The sequence below is a fragment of the Jaculus jaculus genome, chromosome 17 (genome assembly GCF_020740685.1).
Source record: "Jaculus jaculus isolate mJacJac1 chromosome 17, mJacJac1.mat.Y.cur, whole genome shotgun sequence".
Lineage (NCBI taxonomy): Eukaryota > Metazoa > Chordata > Mammalia > Rodentia > Dipodidae > Jaculus > Jaculus jaculus.
In genome coordinates this window covers 23,043,013-23,065,521 of record NC_059118.1, presented here as the reverse complement: position 1 = coordinate 23,065,521, position 22,509 = coordinate 23,043,013, and the positions used below count along the sequence as shown (strand labels likewise).

The 22,509-nt window shown below is 40.0% G+C and overlaps 1 protein-coding gene across 2 annotated transcripts in view; it reads right to left on the bottom strand.

The window, feature by feature from the left end:
• The window catches only part of Dnajc13 (DnaJ heat shock protein family (Hsp40) member C13), a 150,754-nt gene that overhangs the window by 44,704 nt on the left and 83,541 nt on the right, over positions 1-22,509 (bottom strand). For both annotated transcript variants that reach the window (XM_004664328.3, XR_006633971.1), the window contains exons 25-33: positions 22,057-22,119; positions 20,787-20,888; positions 19,510-19,614; positions 17,810-18,012; positions 16,670-16,754; positions 10,072-10,226; positions 9,421-9,466; positions 2,597-2,751; positions 794-995 (exon numbers count right to left, since the gene is read on the bottom strand). In XM_004664328.3, coding sequence (XP_004664385.1) covers positions 794-995; positions 2,597-2,751; positions 9,421-9,466; positions 10,072-10,226; positions 16,670-16,754; positions 17,810-18,012; positions 19,510-19,614; positions 20,787-20,888; positions 22,057-22,119 — 1,116 coding nt within the window. The remainder of the gene's footprint in view (positions 1-793; positions 996-2,596; positions 2,752-9,420; positions 9,467-10,071; positions 10,227-16,669; positions 16,755-17,809; positions 18,013-19,509; positions 19,615-20,786; positions 20,889-22,056; positions 22,120-22,509) is intronic.

The window sequence follows — 22,509 nt, the reverse complement described above, 5'->3', positions numbered from 1 at the left end:
TGCATGTGTGGGTGGGAGGGGTGAGATGCTGACACCCAGTGTCATCAGTAGCTCCCTGCCTCGTTTTTTTGCGACAGGGTTTCTCACTGAACCCGGAGCTCATAACATAGCTAGGTTAGCTACCCAGGAAATCTGCTAACCCTGTCTCTACTCCCCGGACTGGAATAACAAGTGTGTATCACTTCAACTGGATTTTATACTTAGATCCATATGCTTGTGTGGCAAGCACTTTACCCACTTGCCATTTTCCCAGCTCCTAAATGCTATTTTGTATTCATTAATGAAACAATAAGAAAACATGGAAGCCTCAAAATTGGCATAGGATATACTGAGGGAGAGAGGGACGGAGAGAGTAAGGGAGGAAGGGAGGAAAGAAGGAAGAAGGGAAGGCAAGAGGAAGAAGGGAAAGAAGGGGCCATTATTGTGTGTAATTGCATTATATGCAGAGAGTTAAACTTGTTTTATCTTCATCACAAAAAATCCTAACTGTACAATTTTAAATAACCCTTCAAAAGATTACCTTTTAGTTTCTGATTTAACCAAATATATTAATAAACTACAGTCAGAGTCACATATTGCCTAACTAAGAAAGAGGGCATTTTGGAAACAGTGTCTCACTATGTTGCCCAGGCTTGCCTCAAGCAATCCTCCAGATTGTGCTTCCCAAGTAGCTGGGAATACAGGCATTCAACAGTGCCCCGCTAAGAATAAAGAAGCTATTTTTTTTTTTAATCACAGGAGGAAAAAGTACCCAGAGTGTTTATAGAGATTGTAAGGCACACAATGAACTTACTGGGTCTTTAATTGGCCAATCTGGAAACCGGAGTGCATCACAAAGTTGTTTGAGGTAATAAATATTACAAAAGAGTTCATTTTCTAGCTGTGGGTAATTAATAACTGGGATGGGACAATACTGATAGAGTGCTCGTGTATTACTCTGAAGACGAGGTGTGAAGTCAGCAAGATGGGCGGCAATCTTCTCTATCATGAGGCGCCTGTAATCACAGAAACTACATTCAAGCCTTCTGACAGGATTAAGATTGATCATCACACAATTTTCCTCACCTAACTAGTGGCCTAAAATAAGAGCTAAAGGTGTTTTAATTTTACTGTGTAAATACTCAACAGAAATAATTCTGTCTATAAAGACCACTGAGAAGGCTGACCAGCTCTGTCCTTCCTATTACAAGGTCCAATGGTTTGCTGCCTGCATGTGTATCCGTAGTCAGGAACTCAGGCCTGTTCCTGTCCTGAAGAAGCTCACTGCATGGTACTTAGATAAGATACTTATCTTATCTAGCTAATTTAGTCTAGTATCTGGCCCTAAGTTAAACAGAACTTGATTTGGTCAATTCATAGATCTTTCAGAGGGGGACTTGGCCAACCTAAGAAGAAAAACATTACACACAGAAAAAAGTATTGCTAATCTATAGATATTCCTACATTTTTTTCCCAGTGAAAACTGCTATATAGAATATATTAAAATTGTGGCCACAGCCAGGCCTATGGCTCATGCCTATAATCCCAGCATTCAGGAGGCTGAGGAAGGAGGGTGGCCTTGAATTCAAGGCCAATCTTGAGTAGAGAAGATTCTAGGTCATACTAGGCTAGAATAAGAACCTGCCTCAAAAAACAAACAAAAATCCTCTACATACACACACACACATACACACACACAAATCAGTGGCAGACATATGACAAGCCCACAGAATGTCAGTGATAGCAAGGGTGACTTGGAGAAGGAAGTCAGCCTGCAGGGCGAGTCAAAGACCAGACACCACTCTAAGAGAACTGAGGGCTTATCCACAGAAGTGACCAACACTCTGGCCAGACCTATAAGCAGTCAAGATTTTCCTGGACACTGCACAGTATGCTATGCTTCTGGGCCTTTTCTTTTCCCATGTTTCCACAGGCTTTTTGTAAGGACAAACCTCTAACTAAAGGTCAAATGTGCTGCTAGGAAACCCTCATGATAAAATTGTTCTGGGCAACTCTAGTCTGATCCATCCTGTGTTGACATAGTTTTAAACTAGGGATGTAAAGACCTTTCTCCAAAAATCCAAAACTTGAATCTTGATTTCATTGCTATATAGTCCCTACATATATATTATCAGTTTCACTGCCTAAAATCTTACTCTTTCACCAGTTTAAAATGCATTAGTGGGACTGTAGGGATGGCTTAGTGATTACGGTGCTTGCCTGCAAAGCCAAAGGACCCAGGTTCGATTCCCCAGGACCTATGTAAGCCAGGCATACAATGGTGGTACATGCGTCTGGAGTTCGTTTGCAGTGTGGCTGGAGGACCTGGTATACCGATTCCCTCCTTCCCTCCCTCTCTCTCTCTTGAGTAAATAAAAATAAAATAGTAAAGAAAAAAAATCAATAGTGGTCATACTCTTATGTAAGTTCTATTAAAGTAACAGTAATTTTGTCAAATCATGTCAGAACAGGAAAAAGCTTAAGGCCTTGTCAAATCCATTCACTTGGTTTAGAAACAGCAACAACTGCTTCTTTAGTTTATGAAACCAGTGAACACTTATTTCCATAGAAATCAAACCAGGTGGCAAGCAGCAAAAGTTCTGAACTGGTTCTTTACCTCATTTCACTACTCCAGATTGCTTCTGGAGTATCAAATTCTCCTAGAAAGATCTCAGAAAACTTTTCAGGTTCATAATTTTCTAGGTAACAAACCATTGCTTCAGGCAGGATGTGTCCAAGTATACTTCTCTGAAAAATGTCTTGTCCTTTATTCTGTAAAACAAAACAAAATCTATGTAGAAACACTAAGATCACCTTTCTTTCTCTTTTTCTGATAAATGAATTATGATTAAAGAACATTTTAAGAAATGAGCACAATTAAAACAAATTCCTTCTATGTGTAAGGAAGTTAGATGGAAACACAACAAATGTGAAATCAACGGTGCTTGGAATTAACTAGCTAGGCTTAAGCTCAAGAGACAGAACTGGCAGCCTTTGGCCTGAGAGCATTCTTAACCCTTTCTCAAGGGTAATTTGCACCATTGCCAATGTTACTTAATGACTGGCTACATGATGGGCAACACAAGATCCTATAAAGATTTCCATTGGCTCTCTTGCACTACATCATAGGCTACAGTTCACACCTTACTGGCTTCCGTTTTTCACAACAGTAAGTCCAAGAGATCTTAACAAGGCAGTTCTCACGAAATGTAAGTAGGATTTCATTTAGAGAGAGAGCAAGACCAAGGGGGGGGGGGGGAGTTGGCGCACCAATGCCTCACCACTGCAATTGAACTCCATGCTTGTGCTTTTGGTGTCAGGCTAACGTAGGACCTGGAGAGTCAAACCAGGGTCCTAAAGATTTGCAGGCAAGTGCCTTAACCTTTAAGCCATCTCTCCAGCCCATAAGTAGGATTTTAACAAGACCATAGCCTTGGGCTGGCCACATGCAGCAAAGCTAATCATCATAATTTATCATAACAAATTTTTAATCTATTTCTCTACTATGAGCAAATGCTAATAAATCTAAATGCCTTTCATATGTCCTTGGGAACAACATAAGCATATTTACCATGGTACAAAAGCAACTTCAGGGCTGGAGAGATGGCTTAGTGGTTAAGGGGTTTGCCTGAAAAGCCAAAGGACCCAGGTTCGATTCCCCAGGACCCATGTAAGCCAGATACACAAGGTGGTGCATGTGTTTGGAGTTCGTTTGCTGCGGCTGGAGGCCCTGGCGCATCCATTCACTCTCTCTCTCAAAAAATAAAACAACAAAAATAAGCAACTTCAAAAGTGAAAAATTTTATATAAAAAGTTGGTATTCTATTCTTTAGAGTTCTATTATTAGGTAATTCCTACATTCAGAATTCTATAATAAAATATATTTTACTGTTAACTAATGAAAATATTTAGACAGAATAATTCATAATGCTTCTTATTAAATGTATTTCTTCAAAGAAATCAAAAGATTGCCCTAATTGTCCAATACTACCTACAATGAAGTCTTACCACTAGAGAGAAATTTTTTTTGTGTTCTTAACATCCTCATTTTTGAGTTAGGAAAAAATGGGGAAATTGTGCTGTTTTAGGCATCCCTTTAAAAGTACAATGCAGGACTTCTGGTTAAGATGGCAGCGTAGGAACCACGCCAAGGCAGTCTAGGGGAGAAAAAGCAAAACAAAAAAACAAACCAACAACAAAAATATACTCTTCTACTAAAAAGTGAGTGAGGTGTATAAGAAATAAGCAACTGCAGCAGAGAAGTAGGAGAGATCCAGAGTGTCTAGAGACCACAGAAGCAGCAGCCACCAGGTCCATGTGGCCACAGCTGCAAGGCTCCGCCTGAGCTGTAGGAAGAGCCAGGTGAAGGGATTCTCCACTCACACCAGCCTCCTCGCAAACTGAAGGAACGTGAAGGGAGGACAACAGGGACCAACTGAGCAGCTCATGAGGAAGAGGACTGTGAGTGGAAGAACTTCAGCTCAACATCCACATCCCCTCCCGTACCGCCAGCGCAAGCACCAGAGACCTGGGGAAGGGAGCTCATAGTACCTGGCACAGGTGATCAGAGCAGTGATGCAGAGAACCATCCAGCCTACCTGAGCCCACAGCACAGCAAAGAGGGACCCAAGCATGAGCGCAGAATAACTGAGACCAAAGACATCCCAAAAGGTAACCAGGATTAACCAGGTCACGACATGCCAAATAAGCGCGGTATATAGGGCTTGAATCAAAAGTGCTGATTGCACAGTCCATGTCAGGGTTAAGTCCATGTTAAGTCTGATGCATGGTCAGATCTACAATTCTTAAATAAGCTAAATTTTGGGCTTGTCATTTGTTGCTTCCAGATTTATAGTACCTTTGTTTCCTCTTTGATCCTTACTTGGGGAAGGGTCATACTTGGTCACAAGATGACCTGGAACCCTCTACAGACCAGAAATCTTAGCCTCCCAGTTGACAGTATTAAGGATGTGGGGCAACACACAAGGGACTGTGCCCTTGTTAGAGGATCTGATTGTCAAAGTACCTACTCTTGCATAAATACTCAGTGCTATTATTCATTGAATGTGTTTAGTTAAATTTTAGAATTTGCCTGTATTTTGTTCCACTCAGCCTACCCTCTCATAGCAGGGAAACTTAACATACCTAAGGTCACTTTTGTGGTTACTCTGAGTCTAAGAGCCACAAATAGCACCTTAAACTCCTACCCTGAAGATACATAACAGCAGACTGACTGATACATCTAATAATACTGCTGATAATCAGAAAATCCAAACATTAAATTAATCCAAGATGCAAAAATCTTTACATTGTAATACAAGAAACAACAAAAAAAATCAAGACAATATAAATCCACCAAAAAGTATTAATGTATCAGAAATTACCTCCAGTGAGACTGATTTAGAGGAAATGCCTGAGAAATATTTCAAAAGAATAATTATGTTCAAAGCAGTCAACGAGGAAATCAAAGACACAGGAAGCCAATTTAATGAAATAAGGAGGTCAACACAAGACATAAGTAAGGAAATAGAAAAAATAAAGAAAAACCAGTCAGAATTACTAGCAATGAAGAACACAGTCAATTAAATTAAAAAAAAAAAAAAAAAAAAACCTCTGTAGAAAATTTCACCAGTAGAATGGATGAAGGAGAGGCCAGAATATCTAAGCTACAAGACCAGGTGGCAGATATAATACAGTCCAACAAAGAGAAAGACAAACCAATAGAAAAGTATGAATGGGAATTTCAAGATATTCAGGACACTATGAAGAAAAGATCAAACATAAGAATTCAGGGTATAGTAGGAGAAGAATTTCACTCCAAACGCACAGTAGGCATTTTCAACAAAATCATAGAAGAAAAATTTCCCCAAATTAGGAAAAAGATGCCAATGCAGATACAGGAAACCTTTAGAACACCAAACAGACAAAATCTGGAAAGAACCTCTCCTCGCCATATTATAATTAAACTACCAAACATACAAACCAAAGAAAATATATTGAAAGCAGTTAGAGAAAAATCAAGTAACATACAAAGGCAAGCCCATCAGGATTACAGCAGATTACTCAACACAAACTTTAAAAGCCAGAAAGGTGTGGAGTGATGTATTCCAAGTTCTGAAAGACAACAACTGTCAACCAAGGTTACTTTATCCTGCAAAGCTATCGATACAAACAGACGGAGAAATACGGACATTCCATGACAAAAGCAGGCTAAAGGAGTATTTGAAGACAAAACCAGCTCTACAGAAAATACTTCAAAGTATTTCAAAGGGGGTGGGGGTTGGGGAGGGAAGAGGGAGACTTAGTAGGATGGTACTGTATATATGTAAGTAAAAGAAAAGATTAATGGGGGTGAAAGGCCTAAGTGAGGTCAGGGGAAGAGACTGAGTAAAGGAAGGGTGTAAGGAAGGCTAATCAAAATCTAAGGAGGATATAAATAAATCACATGGGAACCTACTTATTGGACAATGGAACACTCAGAAGCCATAGATTGTTACTAGAAATTTTTCAGTGCCAGGGATGGGATACTTTCCAGTAAGTAACAACTCACTGAGGTCCCTGATGCCCCAAAAACATTACAAACCATTGCTGAGGCCCTTGGTTTCCCACCAGGAATAGATGGTAAGACCCTATTGCTGAAAACTGTACATATTTTGGCTGCAAGGTCACTGAGAAATCCTGCTGGAGGTGAACTGAAAACCTTCTCCATGTAGTCCAGCTGACCAAAAGCTGGAAAAAGCTACGTTGCATGCAGTTCAATGGGAGAGAGAAATCACCAGTGAAGATACTCAACAATGGACGCTGCAAGCATTATATCTGGCCAGTCAGGCCAAATGAGCCAACGGATGCAATAGTGATATGTCAGTTATAGGGGAAACCAACTGCCCTCTAATTTGACTGGAGGCCCACTCCATAGGAGGGAAGCTTCTCTTTTCAGACGGCAGTGACCTTGGGATGACTCTGAAGGCTCCATGGTGTGGAGAAGTGACAGAGGAGTGCTCAGCACTGAAATACCTCCATCATAACTTCCAAGGCTCAGGGTCCATTGTGGAAGAGGTGGCAGAAAGAATGTAAGAGCCAAAGGAAGGGTAGGACTCTTTACAATGTGCTCCTCCAGACACAAAATTGCCTGGCATGCCCATTCTCTATCTATCTGCCTCTTTCTCTCTCTGTCGCTCTCAAATAAATTAAAAAAAAAATTGCCTGGGTATCAATGACCTCACAGCATCTGGCACTACCTACACAACCATCATAATAGGAGGAAAAGATCATGACATCACAACAAAAGAGACTGATTGACATGGGGAGGGGATATGATGGAGAGTGGAGTTTCAAAGGGAAAACTGAGGGGAGGGAGGGAATTAAAATGGGATATTGGTTATAATTATGGAAGTTGTAAAAATTTTTTTTAAATAAATGTATATTTGATCTCTAAAAAACAAACAAAAAAGTACAAGGCAAACTGATTACTCTTGGGCTTCAGTGTCTATGCCATAAAGTTTACATTTTGGTCTATTATCCCTGGTCAGAGTGGCTAACAATCCTTAGCGTCTTCAACAGTGTAGTGATCTGGTTTGAGTTTACTGTTCTACTTTGAAAAAAATTCAAAACTTCAGTGCTACAGGAAAAGCCTTCACAAAATTTTAATAACACAACACATTCTGATGAAAACAAATTATTTCCAACTGTAGTTAATAAACTTTCAGGTTCTTAAGCATCCCAAGTCACATCTTTTATTAAATTTTTTATTTTTTATTATTTTTATTTATTTATTTGAGAGTGACAGACAGAGAAAGAGGCAGGTAGAGAGAGAGAGAGAGAGAGAGAGAGAGAGAGAGAGAGAGAGAGAGAGAGAGAGGGAGAGAATGGGCGCACCAGGGCCTCCAGCCACTGCACACAAACTTCAGATGCGTGTGCCCCCTAATGCATCTGGCTAACGTGGCTCCTGGGGAATTAAGCCTCGAACTGGGGTCCTTAGGCTTCACAGGCAAGCGCTTAACCACTAAGCCATCTCTCCAGCCCCCCAAGTCACATCTTTTTTGTTTGTTTGTTTTTGGTTTTGGAGGTAGGGTCTCACTCTGGTCCAGGCTGACCTGGAGTTAACGCTGTCATCTCAGGGTGGCCTTGAACTCATGGCAATCCTCCTACCTCTGCCTCCCAAGTGCTGGGATTAAAGGCATGCACCACCATGCCCGGCTTCCAAGTCACATCTTTTGAGCGTAGGATGTTCCTAGTTTTCCTCTTTAGTAAAATGGCCTGGACACTTTGAATGCATGTGAAAAACTGAAAAGACTTCAAGAAAGAAGCCCACAATAACCCCCTCTATGGGATATGAACAAAAAAGCTTACTGAATCATGTATTGCTGACATGGGGCTGGAATATAACAAAACAGGGGCTGGAGAGATGGCTTAGTGGTTAAGGTGCTTGCCTGCAAAGCCTAAGGCCAAGGTTCGATTCCCCAGAACCCACGTAAGCCAATGCATACGGTAGCCCATACATCTGGGGTTCACTTGTAGTGGCTAGAGGCCCTAAAACATCCCTTCTCATTTCTCTGCCTCTCTCATAAATAAACAAACAAACAAATAAATAAATCATCTAAAAGTTATTTGAAAAGAGTGACATTTTAGCCAGACATGATGGCACATGTCTTTAATCCCAGCACTCGGGAGGCACAGCTAGGAGAACCACCATGAGTTTGAGAGTCTACCCTGAGATTCCATAGTGAATTCCAGGTCAGCTTGGGCTAGAATGAAGCCCTATCTCAAAAAGCAAACAAACAAATGATTAACATTTTAACAGAGCCATCAGGGCATCAGGGTAAATAACTGAACGTTGTAATTTCAATGAACAATACTCCCCTCTTCCTCTCCTTCTCTATGCCAGGGTGTTGTATAGCCCATGCTTGTCTGAAACTTGCTTTTTAGCTGAGAATGACTTTAAACAGCACTTGGCTTACTTTTAAAATGGCTTTGTAGCTGGGCGTGGTGGCGCACTCCTTTAATCCCAGCACTCGGGAGGCAGAGGTAGGAGGATCACTGTGAGTTCGAGACCACCCTGAGACTACATAGTATGTTCCAGGTCAGTCTGGGCTAGAGCGAGACGCTACCTCCAAAAACCAAAATAAATAAAATAGTTTTGTAGCCGGGCATGGTGGCTCACACCTTTAATCCCAGCACTCAGGAGGTAGAGGTAGGAAGATCAACCCGAGTTCAAGTCCACCCTAAGACTACAGAGTGAATTCAGGTCAGCCTGAGCTAGAGTGAGACCCTACCTCAAAAAACAAAAACAACAAAAATTTAGCTTATACACGACAAAGAATATGAAAAAATAAATAAAACAACCCTTTCATTTGCCAAGTAGAAACACAGATAACTCGGAACCTGTGACTACTTGGACAACTCCCTCAGTGGTTAAGTATACGCAGCATTAACCTGGCTTACCTCCTCAGATTTGAAAGCTTGCTTGGTATGTGTGTATTTCAAAAACCTAAAAAGAAAAATGAAATATCAGTCAAACCCGAGAAGTGACCTGGCTTTAGTGACCTTAGCTTTCTAAAGACTAGATCAATTATGGATTAAAAACAATTAAAAAGGCAACTCATAAATTCCTATTCCCAGATTATTAGTTTCTGATTAAGGCAATACCTTAAATGTGATAGAAAGATTTTTTTTTTTAAGGAAAGTGTTCATATAAGGCTATGTAGCAATAAAACATCTCCTGTGCAGCATAAATACAGCTATTTAAACATACACAAGAAAATATTAGATGATACATTCTAATTATTAGACTTTGTAAAGTGGTGCAATTCTGAGTATTTCCCCCTTACTCTGCTCTCAGGTATTTAGATTTGTTTGTTTGTTTGTTTGTTTTTGTTTTTCCGAAGTAGGGTCTCACTCTAGCCCAGGCTGACCTAAATTTACCACGTAATCTCAGGCTAGCCTCAAACTCACAGCAATCCTCCTACCTCAGTTTCCCAAGTTCAGAGATTAAAGGAGTGAACCAACATGACCAATTAGATAACCTTTATAATAAAAATAAATATACTCATAAATAATTCAGATAATAAAATCTATTATCCTTAATGTCCTTACCGAGCAACAGGAAGCACATTGGAACCTGTGTACATCATGATAAAGAAAAACACTCCACTCAGATAAAGGCGAGGTAACTGTGGATTATCTTGCATAATATGATACAATAAGATAGCAACCTTCTCAACAAGGATGGGGTCGAAGGTCAGCAGTAGCTGAAAATGGAAAGAAATGTTTTGTTTAGTGATTATATTCTGAGTTACAAATTCTTACAAAAGTTAAAAATCCATAGTATTCAGCAAACTTTTATCAGACTCAAAATAAGACTTAAAAAATGATTCACCCTACATTTAATGCAGATAGTAAAATGTCAATTAAAATTGATCTAAATGGGGCTGGAATGACGGTTCAGTGGATTAAGGGGCTTGTCTGCAAAGCCTAAGGACTCAGGTTCAATTCCCTAGTACCCATGTAAGCCAGATGCACAAGGTTGTACATTCATCTGGAGTTCATTTGCAGTTTCTAGAGGCCTTGGCATACCCATTCTCTTCAATAAGCAAATAAAATATTATTAAAAATTGATCAAAATGTACTCAGAAAAGTCTCAAATGTGCCAGAAGCTAGTCATGTTACAGGTAAAATGGCTTTTTGCTTGAGAATCTTTCTAGATTGTTTTTTTTTTGGGGGGGGATGACCCAAGAGGGGGGAAAAAAAACTTGGCTATTAGGTTTCTGTTCAGTTGAGCAGACATGAAGAATCCCCTAAAGGCTACTGAGAATTCAAAGTGCACAACAAAACACAAGAAAGACAGACAGAGAGCACATTAAGAAGCAGACCCTGACAGGAAGCACAAGGCAGGAGTTTATTCTTCCACCAGAGAGTTCCACCAGGCCTCTAGAAACACTCAAGGGAAACCCATACTATGGTCATGGATTTGGGCTGATAATAATAAAACCATGCAAAACTGCTGTAAACAGTGAATAAATTTTAGTAAGTTTTGCCTACAATCTATGTAATAAAGAAGGTATATCAAATTTTCTTTGAATACTTGCTTTCAAAGAATCCCCAAATACTATCAGTAAAATAAATAAAAATTATACAATACAAAAATCTAGGGCTGGAGAGATGGCTTAGCTGTTAAGGTGCTTGCCTGTCAAGCCAAAGGACCCAGGTTCAATTCTCCAGGGCCCACATAAGCCAGATGCACATGGTGGTGAATGCATCTGGAGTTCATTTGCAGTTGCTAGAGGTCCTGGCATGCCTACTCTCACTCAGGCTCTGTTTCTCTCCCTCTTTCTGTCTCTAATTAATATGAAAAAATAAATCTTTTAAAAAATAATCTAAGTACTAGCCCCAGGTGACTAGGTTAACATTCTAGACTCAGATGTGAGAAAGATAAGTTGTATGTCCTTTATATAAATAATTTAAACTTTTCTGTGCTTTGGTGTCTTATTCAACAAGGTATTTAGACAGTTTCACCACATTTTTTTGTTGTTGTTGTCATTTTGTTTGTTTGTTTGTTTTGTTTTTGTTTTTCGAGGTAGGGTCTCACTCTAGCCCAGGCCGACCTGGAATTCACTATGGAATCTCAGGATGGCCACAAACTCACAGCGATCCTCCTACCTCTGCCTCCCAAGTGCTGGGATTAAAGGCGTGCACCACCACGCACGGCTTGTTTGTTTTGTTTTTCAAGGTAGAGTCTTACTCTATCCCAGGCTGACCTGGAATTCAGTATGTAGTCTCAGGGTGACCTCAAACTCATGGCGATCCTCCTACCCCTGCCCCTCCAGTGCAGGGAAAAGGTATGTGCCACCACACCCAGCTCACCACAGATTTTAATTTGTCTTATTTTAATTTTCATAGTATGACATATTTTTGAAAGGAAAAATCAATGCACTAAAAGGGCTAGGACATTCATGTTTTAGACCAATCTAAAAACTCTTGAGGTATATTACACAGTCAAATGGGTAACTACTCTCAAAGCACAATGAGGTACAGAAATCATTTCTAAGCATGGACATACATTTCTGAAAATGACTATAGCTACAATATAGAAAATCAAGGTGAGGAGTTGGAAACAATTACAATTTAAAAGATATCTCTGAAGCCAGTTTAAAAACTATAGGTGGAGCCGGGTGGAATGGAGCACACCTTTAATCGCAGCCCTTGGGAGGCAGAGGTAGAAGGAGCACCATGAGTTCAAGGCCACCCTGAGACTACATATTGAGTTCCAGGACAGCCTGAGCTAGAGTAAGAGCCTACCTTAAAAACAAAAACAAAAACAAAACAAAAAAAAAAAAAACTATAGGTGGACAGAAATAAATGGTAAGACTCTACTGTGGAAGATACCACATGCCCGGGCTACAAGTACACTGAGAAATCAAACTTGGGCTGAGCTGAAAACCTCCTCCCGGTAGACCAGCTGACTGAAAGCTGGAAAAAGCTGCACTGCATGCAGTCCTATGGGAGACAAAAGTCATCAGCAATGAAAACAGTGGATATTTCAAGTCGCAAGTTTGGCCAACAAGGCCAAATGACCAAATGGGTGCAATATTGGCACATCTGTTATGGGGGAAACCAACTGCTCTCTAACTGGACTAGAGATGCCTACTCTATGAGAGGGAAATACATGCCTGGTGCTGGAAACCCAATCAAAAGCCTAAGGCAAGGGCTGGAGAGATAGCTTAGCAGTTAAGTGCTTGCCTATGAAGCCTAAGGACCCCGGTTGGAGGTTCGATTCCCCAGGACCCATGTTAGCCAGATGCACAAGTGGGCACATGCGTCTGGAGTTTGTTTGCAGTGGCTGGAGGCCCTGGAGTGTCCATTCTTTCTATTTATCTCTTTCTGCCTCTTTCTCTGTCACTCTCAAATAAATCAAAATAAACAAAAATTATTTTTTAAAAAAAGCCTATGGCAGGGGAGGTCATGAATCCTAGGAGTGTAACACCTGCTCTTGTCTGGCTAAATGCATATACGATGCTCACCAAATTGCCAACAGTAAACACTTTACTTAACATTCATACCCAATATATTAATGCCACTCTCACTTTTGGCTAGAGAAGCTTCTCTTTTCAGATAGCAGTGACCACTGGGATGACCCAAAAGGCAACACAATGCTGAGAAGTGACAGAGGAGTGTTTGGCACTGAAACTACTCTATCACACCTTCCTAGGCTCAGGGTCCATTGCGGAAGAGGTGGTGGAAAGACTGTAAGAGCCGAAGGAAGGGCAGGACTGCTTACAATGCAATCCTCCAGGTAGGAATTGGCCTTGATATCTATGACCTCCAGCACCTAGCACTACCTTCATGAGATCCTCAGAATAGGAGGAGAAGATGATGACATAAAAATAAAGAGACTGGGCTGGAGAGATGGCTTAGGAGTTAAGCGCTTGCCTGTGAAGACTAAGGACCCCGGTTTGAGGCTTGATTCCCCAGGACCCACGTTAGCCAGATGCACAAAGAGGCACATGCATCTGGAGTTGGTTTGCAATGGCTAGAGGCCCTGGCATACCCATTCTCCCTCAAATAAATAAAAATAAACTAAATAAATAAAGAGACTAACAGACAGAGGGAGGTAATACAATGGAGAGCGGATTCATGAACAGTAAAATGGGGGAGGGGAGAGAATAATAATCATGGTTTATTGCCTGTTACGTATGGAAGCTGTCAATAAAAAGATTAAAAAAACACTATAGGTGGAATGCTCTTCTATTAAAAGAGAAGATAAGGGCTATAGAGACGGCTTAGTGGTTGAGCGCTTGCCTGTGAAGCCTAAGGACCCTGGTTCAAGGCTTGATTCCCCAGGACCCACGTTAGCCAGATGCACAGGGGGTACACGCGTCTGGAGTCCATTTGCAGTGGCTAGAAGCCCTGGTGCACTCATTCTCTCTTTTGCTCTCTTGCCTGCCTCCCTCCCTCTCTCTCTCTCTCTGTTACTCTCAAATAAATAAATAAATAAATAAATAAATAAATAAATAAATAAATAAATAAATAGAAGTTAATTAGCCGGGCGTGGTGGCACATGCCTTTAATCCTAGCACTTGGGAGCAGAGGTAGGTGGATCGCAGAGAGTTTGAGGCCACCCTGAGGCTACATAGTGAATTCCAGGTCAGCCTGAGCTGGAGTGAGACCCTACCTCGAAAAACCAAAACCAAAACCAAAAACAGATAAGTTAAATTAATCTATAAAATTCTCTCTCTCTCTCTCTCTCTCTCTCTTTAGCTATTAATAACTCTTTGCTAGGCCCAATGCCATCTTTTGCAGTGTGAATGTTTATTCTGTACCATTATGGGTTTGGGGAGAATTTTTTGGTATTATGGCTCAGTTAAAAGTCCTTGGATTACAGGGATGTTTGATCATCTAGGATTGATAAAAACTATGGGAACTTCTAAAGTTGTATGAAAGTACGTCATTTTAAATCATGTATGTTTATTAGTTTATGGGGGCCAGGGGCAGAATGCTGTAGTTTGGCTCAGGTGTCCCCCATAAACTTAGGTGTTCTGAATGCTAGGTTCTCAAGCTAATGGAGATTTGGGAATTAATGCGTCTTATAGGCAGTGTATTGTTGGGGGCAAGGTTATGGGTGTTATAGCCAGTTTCCCCATGCCAGTATTTGGCACACTCTACTGTTGCTATTGTCCACCTGATGTTGGCCAGGGGGTGATGTCCACCCTCTGCTCATGCCATCATTTTCCACTGCCATCATGGAGCTTCCCCTTGAGCCTGTAAGCCAAAATAAACTTCTTTTTCCCACAAACTGCTTTTAGTTGGGTGATTTCTACCAGCAATATGAACCTGACTGCAACACTAACCTTTTGTGATTACTGAAAACAGACATCCCTCCATCTCTCCCAAGTTTCATGGTATACTGAGAAAATTTCTTAGTTTTTCAATCATCCATTCCTGGCCCCACATTTAGTACCATTTTCCTAGAATTGAAGAGTAAGTGGCAGATGACATTCTGGGCATTTTATTTTCTTGTGGGGAAGACTCAACATGAAACACAAGCCCCTCTTGTGCTGTAATCTAGATCTGAGTGGAGATCATCCAGTTATAAAGAAATCATAATTACTGTGCTCTTTCATTTCAGGGTTATGAACATATGTGTTCACAACAGAAAAGCACAAATATTTTTTAAATGTTTACATGCTTAAGTAATAAAAGGTGGCCATAAAAAAGTTAAAAAGTGGCAACTAGGGCTGGAGAGATAGCTTAGTGGTTAAGGCATTTGCCTGCAAAGCCGAAGGACCCAGGTTCACCTCCCCAAACCCACATAAGCCAGATGCACAAGGGGGCACATGTGTCTGGAGTTCGTTTGCTGTGGCTGAAGGCCCTGACATGCCCATTCTCTATCTGCCTCTTTCTCTCTCCTTCTCACTCTCTCTCAAATAAATAAAAGAAAAAATAAAAAAGGATATTTTTTTAAAGTGGCAGCTGTACTTTTTGCTTTTTTTTGTTTGTTTGTTTGTTTTTGTTTTTTGTTTTCAAGGTAGGGTCTCACTCTAGCCCACAGCTGACTTGGAATTCACTATGTAGTCTCAGGGTGGCCTCAAAGTCATGGCGATCCTCCTACCTCTGCCTCCCAAGTGCTGGGATTAAAAGGTGTGTGCCACCCCACCAGGCTTCAACTGTATTCTTGAATTCAGAAGTCCTTTGTGTTATCAGTGACTTCATTAAGCATTAGATAGCAATATATGAACATAAAACTTATGTATATCCTAGGGGGTTGAATTTGGGTCTTTTGGCTTCGCAGGCAAGTGCCTTAACCACTAAGTCATCTCTCCAGCCCCTTAACCTTTTTTTTGAGACAGGGTCTCTTGTCTGCCCTGAGAAAGCATATCTAGCTGGTCCATGAGCTTCCTAATTCACCTGGCTCAGCTTCCCACTGCCCGGGATACTTTGGGATCATAAAACATCAGGTTTGCAAGCAAGCACCCTGGACCCCTGAAAAGTACACATCTTATAAGAAATTGTAGAGCCACTTCCCTGCTGGGTCTGCCACCATCCGAGGATGCAGAAGCAAAACTCAAGGAGGAAAACAGAGCAGGAGATCTCAGTCTGTACTGTACGTAACCAACTCCAAAAGAGCCAGAAAGAAATTTCATCATATCCTACATAATTTTAAGTCACTACTCTGAACTAGGCGCTATCCACACAAACATGTAACTGAGAAGAGTCCAAATCCGAGCTGAGATTATGTGTTAAGATATAAACTGCCATGTCCCGATCTGTGATCCCCACAACTAGGACAGCAACCTGCAGCAGGGGCCACAGTGAAGCACCTCACTGTTATTACAGTGATTTTAATAATGGAAAATAAGTAAAAACCTTCTGGTGTAACTGTGCAATCTATAAACTTCACACACCTTGGCTCTAGGATACATAATCTTCCACAGTATATTCACACATATATGTTCCACACTATATTATTAACTCAATCAAGAGTGAAAGAAGTAGTGTCATTCAAGCTTTGCGGAAATAATCTTCCACAGTATATTCAGACTATCAACTCAATCAACAATGAGTGAAGTGGTGTGATTCAAACTTTTTGGAAATGGATCAGGTTACAAAAATAAATAAAAAAAGACAAAGGCTCAGAATAAAATCAGAGAAAATAATCTGTAAAATTTGCTTGAGTCTGGCAACACAAGAAACCCACCTGAATAATGTGGGGAAGGCAGGTGCTATCGGACAGCAGTCTTTTCACTCTGGGTAAAGGACGAATGATGGCATTATCCTGATCCCTAGAAAATATTTGCTAAGGTCAACATTTAATATATTTATTCAAACTTGTATGTTTAGAGCATATGGCATTCTACTAGGCATGAAGCAAGTTACCTTACTTTTTTGTTAATGAAGACTAAGCTCTCATACAGCTGGGAACATGATTAGGTATTTGGTTTAAATCTATTTGGCTGCTTAATATGACTTCATTTCCTTCCATAAGATTTCCTTGAAAAACAGTGCCCTAGAAGAGCCAAAGACTCTTATTTATTATTTGAGTGAATTTTGTGTTGTCCAACACATTACCTGTGGACAGTCCCCCCATCGGGCATGGTAAGCTTTGTCACATGAATTTAAACTCTAGTTTAATTAAGGCACGGTCCAGATATAGCCTTAATTTTCATGTGATATTATTTTTAAATGTTTATTGTGTGGCTTTCGATTAACCTACTTTTTAAAGAGAACTGGATCCATAACCTTAGAGTGTTATAAAATATATGACATTTTCTCAGTAATCTCTATCACCCAATACTTTAGCATAGTCATAAAACAAAAAATGATTTATATAGAAATACTTTACAAAGACTGAAAGCTTCCATGTAAAGCTTATAATTATGACTGAAAAGAGAATAAATCCTCACCTGCTTTACACAAGTGGGGCAATATGTGGGCCTAGACCATCCTGTCTGTAGCAGGAGTGGCTAACCTGAGGCCAGGAGCTGGTACTCACCACTGACTATGGGGTTGTAGATTACTATTCAAATCAGTCACACCTAATTCACATAAATATTTTAACTGTTACCACCAGAGTCTAGCTGGCAGATATCAATTTTTAATATTTTGAAGTTTCCCAGAAAAGGTTGCTTTTTTGATATTTTATTAATATAACTTGCAAATTAGTTCTTTTGCATCATAATTTTAAAGACCAAGGCAGTGCTCTTTCAGCATCATAAGCAGGGCACTGTTTTACATCATGAGGTACTCTGGGGACACTAATGAAGAAGCGTCCATGCAAATGGGGAGAACAAATACTTTACAGCTCCCTACCAATCACGAAAATAGTATTATATTTTACCTGCTTGGAAAATATCCACACATTGTAATCAACATGTTCAATATAAGAGTAGCAAGGTCAGTTTCATTCAGGACAGCCTGTCCACTGGCTAACAGACACCACTTAAGCTGAGGTATCGCCTGAAGTGGTCGCCATCCATCCATGCCTTGAGCCCAGCATCTGGTTTTTGCATTTAACATTCCTTTGGTCCACAATTCTTGCATCTTAATTGATCGAAGGCATCATTATTGTAAACAGACGGGATTAAATGAAAAGTTTGCCAATGTTTTCAATTTCATAGTTAATACATAAGGAACAACACAGTATATAAACAGTAATGCACCAGCAGAGTAAATACATAATGAAATAAATATGCAAGTTCACTATTTAAAAATCAGTTTTTTGTTAATAGGAATTCAAGAACCCAAACTGGACTAGTAATACAATAGCCCTTTATTGGATCACCAGCAGAACATGAGGAACATGGCAAAGAGCACAGGTGGGAGGCAGAATAGACCCTAACCCATCCCGTGACATCAGAAGGCCTCATATCCATGATACTGTCTTTGGCCAAAACCTGACTGAGTTGGAAGCGGCAGATGGGAGGGGGGTCATGCTGAAGCTGAAGACCCGAGTTCCTGGACCCAACAAGAACCAGTTAATGAACTTCAGCGTGTACATTAAAGCTTGCTTATCCATGCTATATAGAAGTGTTAGATTGACATAATTAAGATAGAATAGTTTCTACATAAAAATTCATTATAAGCCTGAGATTTTAAAAGCATTATAAAAAGATCTGAAGCATGATTTTGTATACCTGCATGCATCTTTAGAAGTTCATCTAATCCTTCAGCAGGAAATAGAGTTGTAGGGCTATTGGAGCTAATGAGAGTAATTCAAATCAGTTTTAAAATCTTATACATCTTGGGCCAGGGAAATTATTCAGTGGTTAAAACTGTTTGCTTGCCAAGCCTGAAGGCCTGGGTTCAATTCCCTAGTACCCATGTAAAGCCAGATGCACAATGGGGCACATGCATTTGGAGTTAAGTTGCAGTGGCAGGAGACCCTGGCAAGCCCATTCACTCCTCACAAATAAATAAATAAAAATATTTTAAAAATAAAATAAAGTCTTGGGCTGGCTGAAGACATGGCTCAGCAGTTAAGACACTTGCCTGCAAAGCCTAACAACCTGGGTTCTACCCCCCAATAGCAATGTGAAGCCAGATGCACAAAGTGATGCACACACCTAGAGTTTGTATGCAACAGCTAGAGGCCCTGGCATTCCCATATTCATTTATTCATATTCATTCCCCACCCCACCCCCAATTCTGCCAGGTATAGTGGTGCAGGACTTTAATTCTAGCACTTAGAAGGCTTAGGTAGGAGGATCACTGTGAGTCTGAGGGCAGCTTGAGACTACAGAGTGAATTCCAGGTTAGCCAGGACTAGAATAAACCCTACCTCAAACATAAATAAATAAATAAAATCTTAACTATCTCTGTGAGTGCTGAACAGGAGGATATAAGAAAGGCTGAGACTTGTCAGTCTGTAATTTCAGGATCTTGGAAGCTGAGGCAAGCCAGCTTGGGCTATACTGCAAGACCCTGAATTGTTTCCAAAAACACCAAAGAAACAAACCAAACAAAAATAAAAAGCACAACAAACAAACCAAAAACCCAACCCAACCCAACCAAGAACCAAAGTTTCTCTACAACACAAACCTCATGAAATCCATATGGACCACTCCTTTCTTTGTCTGCATTGCCAAAATACCATTCCTTCTCACTTTCTCTTTTCATATCTGGAGAAGCCTCAATGACATTGCTCTAGGTTTAAAACAAAAAAAAAAAAAAAAAAAAAATTACTTTCCACAGCAGAAATCCAGGGGCAACTGTCATAAAACAAGTTATACAACACTAAAGTTAGGGTTCATATTCCTTTAGGAATTCATCTGAAACCTTAATTGAACATAAGAGTTAAGGATTAAATAACCAATAAATCGTCAAAAACAGTTTATTTCTTTACTAATTCACATTTGAAATAAAGTTTCCTAAAGTTAAAAACATACTCCTTATGGTTATTAGTCAACCCTTGAGGCCCTAAGATTTCAGTAGCAAAGAATACTGCAAATACTTCTATACATAAATAAACGCTAACCACGTATAGTAACTTAAACTACAATGTTCAACATCGTTAAGGTTTGAGGGGAAAACTTTGGTCTCAGAAAACTTTCAGTAGCATCTGAAATCACAGTTAAAACCACTGACAGTTTTAAGTGCTTACTTTCAGTCTATTCTCCACACTACTGTTCACCTGAATTAAGTTTTGCCTGAAGGTGCTTGCTAGGGTTAGCCTCAAGATTTCTCCTACACAGTGAACATAAACCACCCTGATATGTAAGCATTCTCTAATCTACAGTAGCAAGCAGCCAAGTCTAGGCCAACCACAGCTTCAGTTAACTACAGGCAAGCAACTGTTCAAACAAGGGCAAATAAGATAGATGCAAGCACTAATCAGTATCACTGTCTCCATACCTTACATATCTATCTTCCATATAACAATGCCTTTTCTCAGGATATGAATGCAACTAGCTTGTGTGGCAGGGCAGAGCATTCTGAACCATTTTTGGCTCCAACTGTTGCCAAATTCCAGAACCACAAATAAAGCTAACGAAGATTGGCAAAACTACAGATGGAGAGATAGCTCAGAGGTTAAACTGCATCACTGACCACATACAGTAACCTATTTCTAGGTCTCTGCAACTCTTAGTATAGAATTATATGCAAAGAACATAAAGCTATCAGCCAGGCGTGGTGGCGCACGCCTTTAATCCCAGCACTCAGGAGGCAGAGGTAGGAGGATCACTGTGAGTTCGAGGCCACCCTGAGACTCCATAGTGAATTCCAGGTCAGTCTGGGCTAGAGAGAAACCCTACCACGAACCCCCCCCCCCAAAAAAAAACCCATAAAGCTTGCAAAACCTGTAACAGCAAACATACTTGCAGTGGCACTGTAGCTCGGCTCACGTGAAGATGTGCAAGGGTTAGCAAGTCCACAAGAATTCTAATTCCATTTGAATCCATGAGATCCTTAACATTGTTCTGGAAGAGGAAAAAAAAATTTTTTTAACATAATATAAAATCTTTCTTTTCAATAGGTGCTACAGCCTGAAACACATGCCAAGAGAATAGCAGGAACTGCTATAGAAATGGCTGGCATACAACTGTTATTACTTCACAGTTTCAGACTGTCTCCAAGGAATATGAAGAGGCAAAATTATAAACAGATCATGTAAGAATTTCTACTTAAATATGCTCTAAGCTGAAAAACCCCTATGCCCAACAAAAATAAAAATAAAAATTAGTATGATGAATTCTGGGCCTATAGCTATCCTGGCTATTAATAAAGATATTCTGGAATCAGAAATATCTGTTATGTTAAAAAAAAATCTTCCTGTTTGTGTTGTGCTGAGGATGAAATGCAGAGCCAAACTACTGCTAGGCAAGTGCACTACCTCACGGCCACACCTCTAGCCCTTTTATTTTGTTTCTGTAAATTTAAAATAGATGACAATTTCTTAGAAGTTACAAAGAGATTTTACTTAGCACTTGCGATGTTAGGGCAGAATGTTCAAGGAATACTAGCAAAAAACTTTCTCCTCCATAAACTTAAAATACTCATAGCTTTGTTTCTTTTTAAAAATTCTTTTGTTTTATTTATTTGAGAGAGAAAGAAAGAAAAGGAATGGGCAGGCCAGGGCCTCTAGCCACTGCAAATAAACTCCAGACGCATGTGCCACCTTGTGCATCTGACTTAACGGGGTTCTGGGGAATCAAACCTAGGTCCTTTGGCTTTGCCAGCAAGTACCTTAATCGCTAAACATTTCTCTAGCCCACTCATAGTTTTCTTAAAGAGAAGGAAGGGGTTGGGGAGATTGCTCGATGGGTGAAGTGCTTGCCACACCAGCATGAAGACCTGACTTTAGACCCCAGTACTCATAGAAATGTAAGTGTAGCACTTGGCAGGAGGAGATGAGGAGAATTCCTGGAACTTGCTGGCTAGCTGAAGTGGTGCACGCTAGGATCAATTAGACCTTGTCTCAGAAAACAAGGTGGACAGTGACTAGGATGGACCTCCAACATCAATCTCTGGCCTCCACATACCTGCACACCTGTTCACACTTGTGAATGTATGTGTGCACACAAAGTTAGGAAGGGTAACTGGATAACTAACTCAAAATGAGAGCACATTTATACAAAAATATTGTACCTTATTTAGGATCAACTTGTTTAGGAAGAGAATCAACCTATCTCGTTCAAGTTTATCTGTACACTAAAGAAATAAACAAGAATTTAATTAGGAGTGAATTAGCACCAATTAAGACATCACTAATGCTTCACAAAATCAACTGACAGATCATAAAAATGTTATGTTTTAAACAATAAGGAAAAAATTAGACACCTGTCTGTCAACTACTGCAATTCCTCAATGTCTTACATCGTATGAAGTTTTATAGAACTTACCTAATTTCCCTGGAGAGGCAGATATTTTTAAGCCAGATTAATATACAGCTTTAAGAAGACACATGAAAAATGAAAAATAAATGAAACTCTTAAATGAAATGGAATGAAATAAAATTAAATTCCAAAAGACTTGGCAAATGATGTTTCATATAAATAACATAACATGAATGTTGAATACAAACAATAAGGGAAATATGTT